At 34.6% G+C, this 16279-nt stretch overlaps 2 protein-coding genes and 1 pseudogene across 2 annotated transcripts in view; 2 read left to right on the forward strand and 1 right to left on the reverse strand.

The window, feature by feature from the left end:
• Nucleotides 1-3012, reverse strand: part of LOC132170965 (cold-regulated 413 plasma membrane protein 1-like) — an 82465-nt gene extending 79453 nt beyond the window's left edge. The window contains exons 1-3 of the mRNA XM_059582135.1: nucleotides 2978-3012; nucleotides 2548-2658; nucleotides 2393-2463 (exon numbers count right to left, since the gene is read on the reverse strand). Coding sequence (XP_059438118.1) covers nucleotides 2393-2463; nucleotides 2548-2658; nucleotides 2978-3012 — 217 coding nt within the window. The remainder of the gene's footprint in view (nucleotides 1-2392; nucleotides 2464-2547; nucleotides 2659-2977) is intronic.
• Nucleotides 3013-3515: 503 nt separating this feature from the next.
• The window catches only part of LOC132170972 (probable CoA ligase CCL6), a 19094-nt pseudogene continuing 6330 nt past the window's right edge, over nucleotides 3516-16279 (forward strand).
• On the forward strand, nucleotides 8888-9511 carry LOC132181688 (uncharacterized). The gene is made up of 2 exons (XM_059594929.1): nucleotides 8888-9345; nucleotides 9453-9511. Exons 1-2 carry the CDS (start codon nucleotides 8892-8894, stop codon nucleotides 9485-9487), a joined length of 489 nt encoding a protein of 162 aa, XP_059450912.1. The 5' UTR covers nucleotides 8888-8891; the 3' UTR covers nucleotides 9488-9511.

Genomic DNA, 16279 nt, shown 5'->3' on the forward strand with positions numbered 1-16279 from the left:
TATGTAAATATCAACTAGTATTAAGTACAATTTAACTTTAACTAATTAATTAAAGTAACTTCACAGGAAAAATAAAAATAATAATTTACATTAAATTGTACAATGCATGTAATCTAGAGTACGGGAACATCTCGAAAACAAATGTAGACAATATATGGTCATTAATTATGTACACCCAATTATAAAGGCACATGCAGCTTTATATAATCATATGAGTATTTTATATGACATTATTTTATATGGCCACGTCACCCATTGCAGATGGAGGTTGGAAATAGTGATGGGATACAGCGTTACTCGACACTATAAATTAATTATTGTGATTTTATATGTGAGATAAAAAAATAAATCAAGAATATATTTTTACATTACTAGAGTAAAAATGAATTAAGTGCTATACATACTGTTTTCCAAGATAACTTTTTTTATGTTACAAAATGACCACACAATTTTGTAACTTTAATTGATTTTTTTCCAATAAATGAATATGAAAGCTTCCCTTAAAAAAAAAATTAAAAAAAAAAAAAATTATTATCATTCTTGTCAACTTGACATTCTCAAACACTTGCAACATACAAGTAGCAACAAAATATCACGAAAGTGAGGCATATTCGTAGCATATTCGTATTTCTCTCCTCTCCCATGCATGCATGATGCATATAATTAAGGAGAGATAAAATGAAAAGAAAAACGAAAAAAGGAAAAGATAAAGAAGAGAAGAAAATGGTAATATTTGAATATTCAAACACTCACATCATAAGGGAGAAAAACATATATATTTGGATATCCCTTTTGGAGCTAGTCAAGCATGGCCGGAGGATGCAACTAATTCGTCAACATTTGTGTTTTTTAATGACATTTTCACTTTCTTTCTTTTTAACTTATTTCAACATTGTTTCAAAAGTGTGGTTCCCATCATTTTTTATAAGAAAAAAATAAAAAAGCATTTTAGGTCCGAATTTTACTGGTAGAACAACAACCATCCGACATCTAACAATTTTTTTCGTGCCAAAATAAATACAACTTTTAAGGTTCTTTGTTAATGTCTACTTTCTATTGGAGTTCATTTAAGATTTGCAAGCCAAAGATGCGTTTTTAAATAAAATTGTTAAAAGTTCCTCATTTGGGAGTGCATTTTAAATAAAATGGTGGTCTATAGCATAGAAAAATCAAAATTTGACACCCAAGCCGTAGGTTGAAAGAAGCAGGGTGGGTGCTCTACATTTGAACAATTTGATTTCTTTTTTGTTAATTTTTTGTCACCTTATGATGTATTGCTTGTCATGATTTCTTCAGATTTTTCTTTCATTTCCTTTACAGCAGACAACAAAGGGGACCACAGATGGCATGCATTACAGCAGGGGGACCACAGAAAAAAGGAAAGGTAGAATGCAAAAAAACAAACCATACAGCCAACCCATCCGGCAATAAGCAGACAACAAACCCATAAACCAATAACTTCAAATATTATACCAAAATAAAAATATACAAAACAACGGTCTGCAGCCAAGGAAAAAACTATACAAACAAAAATCTTCTAAACATAGGGACCCATATCACTTTCGGACACTATAAGCTAATTTTCCTTCACAATAAATCAGAACATCAATACATCTACACACGACCAAAACCTTTCTCCACAAACCCTAAAAAATAGGAACAACTCAATTGGGAAATTAGTGGGCTACCTTCAGTGGCCGATCGGCTATGTGGGGGAGACGATCGAAGCAGAAGGGACGGGACCGTATGGCTGGGCTGCATGTGAAGGAGACGTTCGGAGCAGACGGGTGGGCTGTGTGTGAAGGAGACGTTCGGAGCAGCGGGATGGGACCGTGCGGCTCGGCTGCGTGTGAAGGAGAAGATGGGACGGCACCATGCGGCTGGGCTGCGTGTGAAGGGTCTCGATCGGGGGAGATGGGAATTGGAAGAAAGAGACTTAATGTATACCCTGAGCAAAACGGCCGTTTTGCTCAGGGTTTCCTTACCCTAAGCAAAACGGCGCTGTTTTGCACCTTCTTTAAAATATATATAAGGGCATTGTAGTTACTTCACCCCTTCTAAACGACGCCGTTTTGTGTTTTCCGTCCAGACTGACGGTTTTGACTAACGGAGTGGCCAAAATGAAAAAGCTTGGTAGTTTGAGGGGCTAGCTACTTTAAGACTTTTGGAACATTATGGGGCTAAATCGAAAATGACTGGTAGTTTTGGAGGCTTTTTTATATTTTTCCCAAATGAACTAGTTGTATATTCCCGCCACTAAATGAAGTCGGCAAGTTTAGGATTTCAGTCTTCAAATTCCAAGTTAGAATTACAATATAGGTTTAACTTATTATTTATAAAGCATTAAAAAATAAGCATGATCAATCAACGCTGACTGAAACTTATGCTATACTTGGGAAATGTCGTGGGAGGAAAAGGCGCAACACAACCGCATCGAAAGCAATCCATTTCCCAATCTCTCCTCTGCATCACCATACAATTTGTAGCATATAAGTACAATAAAGATTGAGATCATTGAAAAAGTGTTACAATAGTACAACCGATCACATGAAGATGTTGAACAGTAGCGAGGGAAAACTGAAGAAGATGTACGGGATTAGCAGAGACGTAAGAATGTTTGTCTTCCAATATTGTGTTCGATCCAGAACCAACAAATAACTAAAATAAGCATATGAAAGGAATCAATTAGGCCATACGAAATTCTTAGACCACCACAAGCAATAATAACTAGACAGCACCATAACAAAAACATAATAGACTAGAGAAACATGGCAAGAGTATGCTCTCATTTGATCAATTGGCAATTCCAAAGTAACTGTTTTCACTTAAAAGTTCAATGATCAATTCACTGCCATCAGACGCTGCATGTTTACGGTCAATTGATTAAAATTTTCATGTAGGTAAGAGTCGTAAGACAACATCTGTAACAAAGATGTCACAATGAATCAATGATGTAGAATTTAAAGATTCAACCTACAGGATGCATATTTTTCCAGCAATATTGAATGCCATGGCAAGCAACAGAAAACATAGTAGACCTCCTAGCACAATGACATAAAATTTTCTTGACTAATCAAAAGTGAAATAAAGTGAAAAGAAACAACTCGGTAGATTCAATTATAGAATCTTGAGACATAAAAGGAATGCGACAAGACTGGTTGCAGCAAAACCTGCAGAGAAAACTATAAAGAACAGAAGAGGCCCAAAAAAGAGGGAAAAGAAAAAACAATTTGATCCATCAAAAAGGAACTAAATTGAAGAGAAAAAAAAAATACTCTCAAGGAGGGAAAGTAAAATTGAGCAAATTTAAATTCCCTTAGTAATTCTATTTAGTACACCCTATACAACTATCATACAAACTCGGAGCTATTGGCTTTCTTCTTTTCCTTTTTTTTTTATAAGTGCTAATTCAATAGCCGACTTCTACTGCCACATCATCTAATTGTATGATAATTGTACTAAATAGCATTACTCATTGGAATCAGAAATTTGTCGAAGACACCCCCCATTAAACCATGGCAGGAAAAGCAAACATATTTGAACCCTGGAAGATCAGTTAACCAAAGGCATAAACTGAAAGATCCCTCAATACATCTCATGAACAAGTGATATTAGATAAATTCAGTAAAATAATGCCATGAAAATGAAAAGTAAAAAAAAAAAAAAATCATGTGTATAGAAACATTTATGCCAAAGATGGTCTTCTCGACTTGCCGGCCGGATTGGAATCTCCCTGGCAGTTCTTCAGGTAATGATATCACTCATTTCAAATTTGGACTGCATTGCTGTGTTTTCTGGTTTATTTATGGAGACATTCTTTCAACATGTTTTGGTATATATTAATCTTCTCTGAGCTGTACGTCTTCAGTCTAAGGTAGTCTTGAAGATCACTTTTGCTTTCTTTCTTTTTTTCCTTAATTTTTGTAGTCTATTATAGAAGATCGGACGTGTTACCAACTCTAAGAGCACGCAATGAGCGTCATGCATGGAGAATTACCGGAAAAAAGAGCCAAAAAAAAAAAATTATGCACGAACCAACTGAGCTAACAAATTTGTCCTAAAAATTAGGGGTGTTAATGCGGGCGGTTAAAAACCGCCAGCTAACCGCTAACCGCTATAACTGCTAACCGTTAACCGTTTAACCGCTTAACCGTATTAACCGCTAACTGCCTAATCACTATAACCGCCTAGCGGTTATTGGGTTTACTAACCGTAACCGCTAACCGCCTTTTTACATAATATATTTTTATAATTATAATTATAAAAATATTTATACATATAACATAATCACTTCATCATTAAATCACAATTTTTTAAAAAAATAATTAAATCACAATTTGAGTATTAATATATTATCACCATAATTTATATGATTATATCATACAATTACTTGATCATTAAATCATAATTTTAAAAAAAATAATTAAATCACAATTTGAGTATTAATATATTGTCACTATAATTTATAAGATTATATCACATGATCAATTGATCATTAAATCATTTGATTATATAATAACAAATTATACATATATAATATGATATAACTCATAAGTATACCAATTCATACTAATACAACAATTAAATATCTAGAGACTTATTTCCAATGTATGTTATAAACTTATAAGTCTATATATGTTATAAGTCTATATAAGTCTACATATGCATATGAATAATATAAATGTATAATATTAATACTTAATCATATGATTCAATGACAATTCAAATACTTTATTCAAGACTTCAATTGAATCATATTATTAATGTACAATGATGATATGATTTGTATAATATCAAATTAAGTAATTGACAGTGGATTAAACAATGACCAATGTGTTACTTATAAATACAATTTAAGTATTAATGTATTATCATTATATGTTGTGACAGTTGTAACTTTTTTTTATATGTTGTGTTGAATTTAAAAAATAAAAAATAAAAAATAAAAAAAAAGTTAACCGGTTATGATTTAATATTTAAGAAAACTTTTTAAAGTACAAGTAAATGTAAATTTTGGGTCAAATATTTTTGATTTTTCTGAGCTCTTTTTATAGCAATTAGTCCCAAGAAAACACTAAAAATACAACCAAAAAAAAAAAAAAAAGGTAAAAAAAAGCCCAAAAAGGCCCATAAAGCCAAAAAAAAAAAAAAAAAAGGCCGAAAAAGGCCCGAAAAGCCCTAAAGAAAGCCCAAAAAGGCCCAAAAAAAGTCCAATTTTAAAAAAGTGGTTAGCGGGCGGTTATCTATTTCACTAACTGCTAACCGGCGGTTAATTTACTAACCGCTAAGGCCGTTATGATTAACAGTTATTGCCAATAATCACTAATTGTAATCGCCTTGACACCCTTACTAAAAATATAAAAACAAATGGCCCTTGCAGGTCTAGAACCCGCGACCTTGGCATTATTAGCAAGACGCTCTAAGCAATTGAGCCAATAGCTAGGCCAGTAGCGGTGTAGCCGTGTAGTAGAATATACATAATCATATAATTTGTTACAGTTTTAAAAAGCCTGCATGCTGAACTGCGTGGTCTTCGGCTCTCTGCGATTTCTCCTCTGAAACTAAGTTTTTTGTGGCAGTGACTTCGCCGAGAGGAGCCCCAGCAACCCAAGGCTGGGTCGACGTCAAATCACCGACTCCAAGGTGCAATATGATCGATGATGATGTCATTAACATTCTCAATTTACAATGCTGAAAGAAAATGCTAACAAATATTTTACTCAATTAATTCGCAGGTGGGTCCCTACGTGTGGCTCACATACCAGGAGACTTACGATGCAGCCATCCGCATGGGCTCTGCGATGAGGAGCCGTGGTCTCAATCCTGTAATTAACTCCAATTTCTACTCTCCCTACATAACTTAACAAGACTTCGTTTTTTTCTTTCTTTTTTTTGTGAAAAATCCTTTTTTCTTGCAAGTAATAATGTGTTTCATGTTTGTAGGGTGATCGTTGTGGCATATATGGATCCAACTGTCCCGAATGGATAATCGCAACGGAAGTATAAACCATGTTTTATACAGATTAATTATGATTACCTACACACAAGTATAGAATCTTAGAATATTAATTAAATGATTAAAATTTTAGTTTAGTTGGCTTTCAGAGTTATTTTCTTTTCTAAGTGACTATCAATATAAATCCTAGTGTCTTTATGAGGATGACACATAGTGCCTGGTCAAATTTTTTGTTTATGGTGGTAAATCAGTCAGGAGGCTGTGTTATTCTATGATTTCCACATACAATGATAATGCAAAGAGTTGTTAAGAGTGAGAAGATTTGAAATAATGTTTAATGAGTATGGTGCATGCAGCCATTTTTGCTTGTATTGCTTCCTAATTAACTCACCTTAACGTGATTTATTAGCTTCTTCAATCTTCATATAATAAGAGGGGAGCCAAAGATAGAAGTTTTTGATATTTTTGTTTGATTTTCAACAGGCTTGCAACAGCCAGTCTATAACATATGTTCCACTATATGACACGCTTGGTATGTTCCAATATAGGACACCCTTTTCTTTTCCAGTAAATCTCAGTGTGCTTAGTTACTATCATCCTCACCATGAGTTTTCAGTTTTCTATTTCCTCTGCCCACCTCCATCCGATCCGGTGGTAATTGATTTACTTGGAGTATAGAACGTACGCCTGTTGAGTTATCAAATGAATTGACTAAAACTTTGAGTGGTTTTGCTCATCACAGGTGCTAATGCAGTGGAGTTCATAATCAATCATGCTGAAGTCTCAATAGCTTTTGTTCAAGAGAATAAAATCCCTGCCGTAGGTTTTCATTTTCTATCAATTTTGTTGTTATCATTGTAAATATAAAATCGACATATCTAAATGTCAGCAGTTGGCACTTGGCTCATACTGTTTTTTTCCTCTCTTTGTGTATATGGATGAAAATAATTTACAGGAGGCTATTAGAATTAATCTTATATCAGGAGACTTAAGTTGGCCCACATGTCACATATATTATATGTATATAGTATCTTATTTAAATATAAATTTTATTAAACTAAAAACTTTGGGTAATTAATGTACAGTTAACTACTAAAGGTGAAAAGGTGTTTTATTTTTCACCAAGTGTTGTCTCCCTTGATGGAAGGAAGCAACGTAAGATAAATGGATAGGGGTCTTGGCCTATATAAAAGACAAGCTTGTGATATCCATCGATCACAACTCTTAACGTGAAAAACAGATAGGCCAAAAATCCTTATCTATCACTCTCCAACAAAAGTGAGGGTTCTAGGATTGCAAATTGAGGGTTCTGGGATTGTGAATTCTACAAACGTTCAACGAGTATTCAATTCAAGTGCTTAAACAACAATGGCCAGAGGTTAGTATTTCTTTTATGTTTATATAATTTTCTCCCAAATTTCTTACATTAGTGGTATCAGAGCCTACTTCTGTGCCATGTTGTTTAGTATCAATTTGTTGAATTTTAGTAGAATGATTGAATGTTTGTATTAGGAATATGGTTGTTGTGAGATTTTTGTTTTGGGTTTCAAGTTTCATAATGGGTATGGTTTCATGGTTTGGCCGATCTTTAAAATTTAATGTTTGTGATGCTTTAGTGGTTTTAGAAGATTAATCTTGTTGTTTTTTATTGTGCACAATACTCTATTTTTACAATTTTGGAATCATTAAAAAACAAAGATTAAGATTTTCGGCCATTCCATTTTTCTTTAAAACAATGATTTCTTTTCATTGTTTTTGAATACCCATATGTTTCCAAACCCATAAATTAGTAGTCTTGATGATTCCGAACCAAAACCATGTTATAAAATCGGGTTTCAGTGCGAAAATTTGATGAAAAATGAGAAAACCCGTTTTTAGACCCGTTTAGGGTGAGACCCGACCCAGATCCGTTTTTCAGACCCGGCTGAAGGTAGGGGATGAAGTTCCCTACCTGAATGCAGCCCACTCGCGTACTGGGCGCGTCCAGTACACGCGCCACTTAAAAAAAAAAAAAAAAATTCCCACAACTAATGGGGATTTGCCAGCAGTGGGATTCGAACCCTACAGTACTTGGTTTGGCATAGCCGACTTTACCATCAAGGCATGTGTTGTTTTGGTTTGATATACATTTACTTATTTATATATACAATGTTATGCCATTATGAAATTACAGATTTAATGATGGAAAGTGCCTTTTATTGTGCATTAAGAATAGCCACAGCATCTTAAAACACAATGATGTGAAATTTTTATGATGGCATTTCATATTGCAATTAAGTTGTCATAATAATTACTTTGCCCTACAGGGAAGTGATCATTTTATATGACTTAATTAGAATAAGACAGTAAAAAAAAAAAAGTTATTAGAAAAATTGGATACCTAATACCCACAGGTGCAGGATCTATTTTTCCTTAAGCATTTACAAAATTTACTAGTCTTATTATGAAGATATACAAACAAATCTTATGCATAATGCGATCTTTACCCACAGGGAGATTTTGATTTGTTTATGAATTTGACATTGGTTGATTCATACTATAGTTTGTGTTTATTTCAAAGCGTTAATGCCTATTCTTGGTTATTGCAGCTACTGTTTCATCTGTTTTAAATAATGAATCTTCTCATATTCCATTTTTAAATGGAGATAATTTTTCGGACTGGAAAGACAAAATTCTCTTGACATTAGGGTGCACAGACCTAGACTTTGCATTACGTGTGGATGAACCACCCGTGCCCACTGAAACAAGTTCGTTAGTAGAAAAAACTACATATGAAAAGTGGGAGCGGTCAAACCGATTAAGTCTAATGCTCATTAAGTCACATATTAGTAAGAGCATTAGAGGTTCAATTCCTCCATGTGATAAGGTAAAGGACTACTTAAAGGCCATTGAAGAACAATTTGTTAGTTATGATAAGGCATTAGCTAGCACTCTAATGAACAAGTTGTCAATTATGAAACATGACAAATCTAGGAGTGTGCGTGAGCACATAATGGAGATGAGGGACATTGCTGCACAACTTAAGTCCTTAGAAATTGAGATTTCAGAGTCATTCCTTGTCCATTTCATACTCAATTCTCTCCCAGTTGAATATGGACCATTTAAGATTTCTTACAACACACATAAGGAAAAGTGGTCCATTAATGAACTTCTAACAATGTGTGTACAAGAAGAGGAGAGGTTGAAACATGAAAATTTGGAGAGTGCACATTTTGTGACTCATAAAAAGGGCAAAGGGAAAAAGGGCAAAGGTGCTGAAATTAAATGGAAGAAGGATGGGCAAGCATCATTCAAGCCTTATGGAAATAAAGATGCATGTTTCTTCTGTAAGAAAAAGGGGCACAAAAAGAAGGATTGCCTAAAATACAAAAAATGGCTCGAGAAAAAAGGTAATCTCTATTCTCTAGTGTGTTATGAATCTAACTTCATAGATACTCATCATAATACATGGTGGATTGATTCGGGTACTACAATTCACGTTGTCAATATCATGCAGGGATTTCTCAGCCTAAGGAAACCGATGGGAAGTGAACAAGGCATCTATTCAGGAAATGGGATGTGTTCGCATGTCGAGGCTGTAGGAACCTTTAGACTTGTTTTAGAAAATGGATATATTTTAGACCTTGCAAACACCTTTTATGTTCCTTCATTTTCAAAAAATTTAATTTCTATATCTAAACTAGTACAGTTGGGGTTTGAATTTAATTTTATTGGGTCCAATGTCTATTTGTTTAAAAACTCTACAGATGTTGGCTCAGGAATCTTAGTCAATGGTTTATATAAATTAAATTTAGATCCTATTTATGAACAAAGTCTCTTAACTATGCATGATATTGGCAGTAAACGCAACATTATTGATGAGTCATCCTCTATGTTATGGCATAGGAGATTGGGACATATCTCCATTGAGAGAATCAAAAGACTAATAAATGATGGAGTCCTTAAGGCTCTAGATTTTTCAGATTTTGGTACTTGTGTGGATTGCATAAAAGGAAAGCAAACCAACAAGACCAGTAAAGGTGCCAAGAGGAGTGAAGAAATACTTGGAATCATACACACGGACATCTGTGGACCATTTAGTACCCCATGTTTGAACGGTCAGAGATATTTTATCTCATTTATTGATGACTATTCACGGTTTATGTATCTTTACCTCCTTTTTAATAAGTCTGAAGCACTAGATGCTTTCAAAACATATAAAAGGGAAGTAGAGAGACAATTAGAAAAGAAAATTAAGATTGTAAGATCTAATAGGGGTGGAGAATATTATGGTAGATACACAGAGTCAGGGCAAAGACCGGGTCCATTTGCCAATTTTCTCAAAGAAGAAGGGATTATTGCTCAATATACAATGCCAGGTTCACCTTACCAAAATGGTGTTGCTGAAAGGCGAAACCGCACCCTTATGGATATGGTAAGAAGTATGCTTAGCAATAGTGATCTTCCTTTATTTTTGTGGAGTGAGGCCTTAAAAACTTCTGTATATATCTTAAATAGAGTTCCATCTAAGGTTGTTCCCAAAACACCATTTGAGTTATGGAAAGGATGGAAACCTAGTTTAAGACATTTTCATATATGGGGTTGCCTAGTTGAGGTTAGGGTCTACAATCCACAATTAAAGAAATTGGATCCGAGAACAGTCGGTGGATATTTCATTGGCTATGCAGAAAATTCTAAGGGTTATAAATTTTACTGTCCCTCACATACGCCTAGAATTGTTGAAGCTAGAAATGCAAAATTTATTGAGGCTCTTGACATCAGTGGGAGTAATGTTTCTCAAAAGATAGAGTGGGAGGAAACACGGAATTCAGATACAACATCGGTGAATCAAAATAAGTTGACTGTTTTTCAGGAAAATCAACCAGATATCCTTGAAGAACAATCAATTCAAGAACTACCACCACCTCAGGAGGAACATGTCAATGTGGAGTCTGCAAATCAATATCTACATAATGTGGATGAGACTGTAGAATTAAGAAGATCCTCAAGAGTAAGGAGGCCAAGCATTTCTGGTGATTATTATGTATACCTATTAGAATCTGACTTTGATGTTGGACCTAAGGATGACCCTATTTCATTTTCACATGCCATGAGTGATGAAAACTCAAACTTTTGGTATAATGCCATGATAGAAGAAATAGAATCTATGGCTAAAAATCAAGTTTGGGAAATTGTTGAGTTACCTAAAGGAGTTAAAGCCATTGGTTGTAAATGGGTTTATAAAACCAAGAAAGACTCAAATGGTAACATCGATCGATATAAGGCTAGACTTGTAGCTAAGGGATTCACACAAAGAGAAGGTATTGATTACCATGATACTTTCTCTCCAGTTTTTAAAAAGGATTCCTTTAGAATAATCATGGCATTAGTAGCTCATTTTGATTTAGAGCTACATCAAATGGATGTGAAAACGGCTTTCCTTAATGGGAGTCTTGAAGAAGAGGTGTACATGAAACAACCTGAAGGGTTTTGTTCTGATAAAGATGATCAATTAGTCTGCAGGTTAAAGAAATCTATATATGGACTAAAACAAGCATCCCGTCAATGGTATTTAAAATTTCACAATGTTATTACTTCATTTGGATTTACGGAGAACATTGTGGATAATTGCATATACCAAAAATTTAGTGGGAGTAAATTTATTTTCTTAGTCCTATATGTTGATGATATCTTACTTGCAACTAATGATTTGGGTCTACTGCATGACACTAAACAATTTCTTTCCCAAAACTTTGAAATGATGGATTTAGGTGAAGCCTCTTATGTCTTAGGCATTGAGATTCATAGAGACAGGTCTCAAAAGATGTTAGGTCTGTCTCATAAAGCCTATATTGAAAATGTTTTGGAAAAGAAAGAAATGGAAAGCATTCCTTATACATCTGCTGTTGGCAGTTTAATGTATGCACAAGTTTGTTTAAGACCTGACATTGCATATGCAGTAGGAATGTTAGGAAGATATCAAAGTAATCCTGGAATGGAACACTGGAAGGCTGCTAAAAAGGTTATGAGATATTTACAAGGAACCAAGAATCATATGCTGACTTATAAGAATGTAGATTATCTAGAAGTGGTTGGATATTCAGACTCAGACTTTGCGGGTTGTAAAGACTCTAGAAAGTCCACTTCGGGATATGTCTTTATGTTGGCAGGAGGTGCTATATCATGGAAGAGCACCAAATAGACGATAATTGCATCATCTACTATGGAGGCAGAGTTCATAGCATGCTTTGAAGCGACTTCACAGGAAAAATGGTTAAGAAATTTTATCACAGGGCTTCAAGTTGTGGATTCAATATCCAAGCCGTTACGAATTTACTGTGATAATTTGGCAGCAGTTTTCTTTTCAAAGAACAACAAAAGTGGGAGCAAAACCAAACATATTGACATAAAGTATCTTGCTGTCAGAGAGAGAATTAAGGAACAAGAAGTCTCTATAGAGCATACAAGTACAACTTCTATGATTGCAGATCCCATGACAAAAGGGCTCTCAATAAAGACATTTTCGAAACATGTAGAGAGCATGGGATTAGTGAGCTCATTTTATGCTTGATTAAATTCTTGTTATTTAGAGTACTCGTTCATTGTCAAAACAATGTTTATTTTGTGCACATAAAGTATTTGCTCCAATACAGTTAGACCCAGAATAACTTATTGGAAGTTATTCATAAAGAATTATACCATATACAGATTTTATTTTGAAAGATTCATACATTGTAATACATGGAAGGAAATGTTGATATAATAACATAACCGCCATGATTCGTGTATTGTATCTCTCTTTAAAGCGAAAACTAAAGCTTTAGTAGTTTTCAATTTGGCCATATACAGTTTTAGCTACCCAAACGATTTTAAAATGTGTCATGTGAGCCAAGTGGGAGAATATTAGAATTAATCTTATATCAGGAGACTTAAGTTGGCCCACATGTCACATATATTATATGTATATAGTATCTTATTTAAATATAAATTTTATTAAACTAAAAACTTTGGGTAATTAATGTACAGTTAACTACTAAAGGTGAAAAGGTGTTTTATTTTTCACCAAGTGTTGTCTCCCTTGATGGAAGGAAGCAACGTAAGATAAATGGATAGGGGTCTTGGCCTATATAAAAGACAAGCTTGTGATATACATCGATTACAACTTTTAACGTGAAAAACAGATAGGCCAAAAATCCTTATCTATCACTCTCCAACAAAAGTGAGGGTTCTAAGATTGCAAATTGAGGGTTCTGGGATTGTGAATTCTACAAACGTTCAACGAGTATTCAATTCAAGTGCTTAAACAACAATGGCCAGAGGTTAGTATTTCTTTTATGTTTATATAATTTTCTCCCAAATTTCTTACATTTATTTGTTCTCTTTTACAATTGATGTTGTTTTTACATGTCACTTGGACATGTAATTTTCACCATTTACAGCCCTTTGGCATAAATGAATATTGTGATTATTTACGGTCTATACACTCCAATATTGTATGCTTATAACTTATTTTAAACTAATAATTTTTTCCAAAATATTGTTTTAATGGTGGCTACGATCTAATATGTTATGAATATTGGATGATAATTGATAACTCTTCACTTATACTTTTAAGTTACTTTTTCCAGTATAGTTGAATTTGCAAGGAGTCGCATGTTAAATGCGTTAAAAACTCTTGTAAAACCTTATGGTCTTAGCCAAAGACATTACTTAAATGAAAAATTATTTAACTGGAATAATATTATCATATTTTCAAAAGCTATAATTCTTACATAATTAATTTTTAATAAGTATGTTTAGAATAATTCAACGTACCAACTATTCAAGCGATTCAACTACGATATTGATAAAGTATTTATTCTTAGTAAATAATTTTTGTATTTGACATCCAAATAAGAGAATTTCTAGAGCATGAGTTAAAATTTGATGACCTCGAAATGCATCAAAAAACTTATGTTGGTGATGATGGATTATTCTCATAATAATCGAAGCGCATGGAGATGACTCTAGCCTTTTCTCTACTGATCCTACTCTAATACCTACCAGCTTTCATGCCTTCGAATTTGAAAAGAGCTATAATCATCAATGCCTTGAAAGCACACTTGAAAAATGTGAAAAAATGCAGGAAAAATCTGATTTCGAGGATTGTATTACTCATTATCTTTTTTATTGCCTTTTTAAAAACCCTAAACATCTTGAAATTCCTATAAGCAAACTTTACCCTATTACGAAAATTTGCATACATTTTTTGTTTTGAGGAATCAAAACTTGAAGGCATCCATATTCTTCCGTGTTTATTAGGTTGCTATGAAGAGCACATCGAGAAGCTTTAAATGTTTATATCTAGAATCAATGAGTTCTGAGGAAGGTGAAAGGTATGTAACTACTTCTCTAGCTCTCTCGATTATTTAGAGGTAGAGTTTGCTCTCAGAACGTATTGGATTATCTTCTCAATGATTATGTAACTAAAGAATGTGGGCTCTCATACACAAGTCCCTTTTAAATAGACACGTGAACCCTAGCTAGGAAAAACTTGAAAACCAAGTCTTACTATAATTAATGCCCTCAACAATAAATTAACAAGTAATTAACTCAAAGTGCCATCTATATATAGTGCCTCCAAATTAGTTAACTAGTAATTAACCTATGTCACCTCTACTCATGTAATTATACAAAATATTTTATGTGAGTATAAAGTACTCATGCTTGATAAAAAAAATTAAAATGGCTTTCCCTCACCTTGGTCGTTTTTAAAAGGTTTGTAGTAAAAAGATTAGAGGGAGAAGAGGAGGCTGCTATATTATTTAGCTTGTTGTTAACCTAATGCAAACATCCTAATATATATATAGGATTAAGAAACTATCACAATGACCAAACTACCCTCAAACCCTAATGACTTACTAACCCTAATAACTCTTTTAACATTCCTATGGCATCCCACATCGCCTGAGTATGGAGATGTTGATGTATTTAAATATATACTTCCACCCTTAATGACAACAATGCGTTTTAAAGTTGTGATGGTCATGATCCAATCAGAACTCTGCAATTAAGCGTGCTACTGCAAGAGTAATACCAGGATGGGTGATCTCTTGGGAAGTATGGTCCGAGGGAGCCAAAAGCGGACAATTTTGCGTGTCATTGGGTGAGGTGTTATAAATGGTATCAAAGTCATTTTCTAGCCTGAGATGGGAGGAGTGTGCACAAGCTCATGAAGGTAACTAGCGGCCAATCGCTGGGACACCAAGAATGGGCTAATCTCATGAGGGTCTCCAGCGAGGACGCTAGGTCCTAAAAAGGGATGATTGTGGCGTCTCACATCGCCTGAGTATGGAGATAGGAATGTACTTAAATGTATACTTCAACCCTTAATGACAACAACATGTTTTAAAGCTGTGATGGTCATGATCCCATCAGAACTCTACAGTTAAGCGTGCTTCTGCAAAAGTAATACCAGGATGGATGACCTCCTAGGAAGTCTAGTCCGGGAGAGCAAAAAACGGACAATATTGTGTCATTGGGGTGGGGTGTTACAACTTCCCCTCAAGCTGGGTCATCTAAATCATATAAACTCAACTCGGAAGAAACAAGCGAACGAAAAACAAATATAAAAACATAATCTAACACTCCCCCTCAATCTGGAATGGCTTAGAACACACAATACAAAAACCCATAAAAATTACAAAAAAATTTGCTAAAACTTCAATTCTCAATTCTGGTCAAAAACTCATTGAAAATTGCAACAGGAGTCTGATCTCGCCAAAAACACCAAGGCCGATAGGATCTTGCAGGAAAACAACAAGGATCGGTCAAAACCCATCGCAAAACACCAAGGCCGGTTGAATCTCGCTGCAAAACACCAAGGGTAGATCAGATTTCATTACACGACACCAAGGCTGGTCGGATCTCACCGCAAAACACCAAGGCCAGTAGAATCTCGCCGGACGACAACAATCGGTCGAAAACCACCGCAAAACATCATGGCCGGTGGGATCTCAATGCAAAACACCAAGGCCGATCAGATCTCGTTAACTAACAACAATCACATTTCACGTGTGATCAAACAACAAGTCTCGCCAAAACTGGCAGGATACAGGTAGTACATGTTGAAGACATCAAAACCAAGTCAAAATACTGCTGAAAAATCAAACAAGAACCTTTGTCGGAGATTCACCGGAGCTTTCCGAAACTTTGCCGGAGACAGATAGAACACGCCGGTGACTCCAAACATAGCAGCCACAGAATCAATTGACCACCACATAGCAACTTTTCAACAAAACAGTCCACGTTGACACTAACAGTTTTTTTTTTTTTTTTGATGATCACTACAACACGCTGGCCGCC

This window comes from Corylus avellana, chromosome ca1, assembly GCF_901000735.1.
Source record: "Corylus avellana chromosome ca1, CavTom2PMs-1.0".
Classification (NCBI taxonomy): domain Eukaryota; kingdom Viridiplantae; phylum Streptophyta; class Magnoliopsida; order Fagales; family Betulaceae; genus Corylus; species Corylus avellana.

Bases quoted from the DNA above. Each gene is read 5' to 3' on its own strand.
- LOC132181688 (XM_059594929.1), top strand. From the start codon at position 8,892: ATGAACAAGTTGTCAATTATGAAACATGACAAATCTAGGAGTGTGCGT. The intron at 9,346-9,452 runs GTAATCTCTATT...AATATCATGCAG, and splicing joins AAAATGGCTCGAGAAAAAAG to GGATTTCTCAGCCTAAGGAA.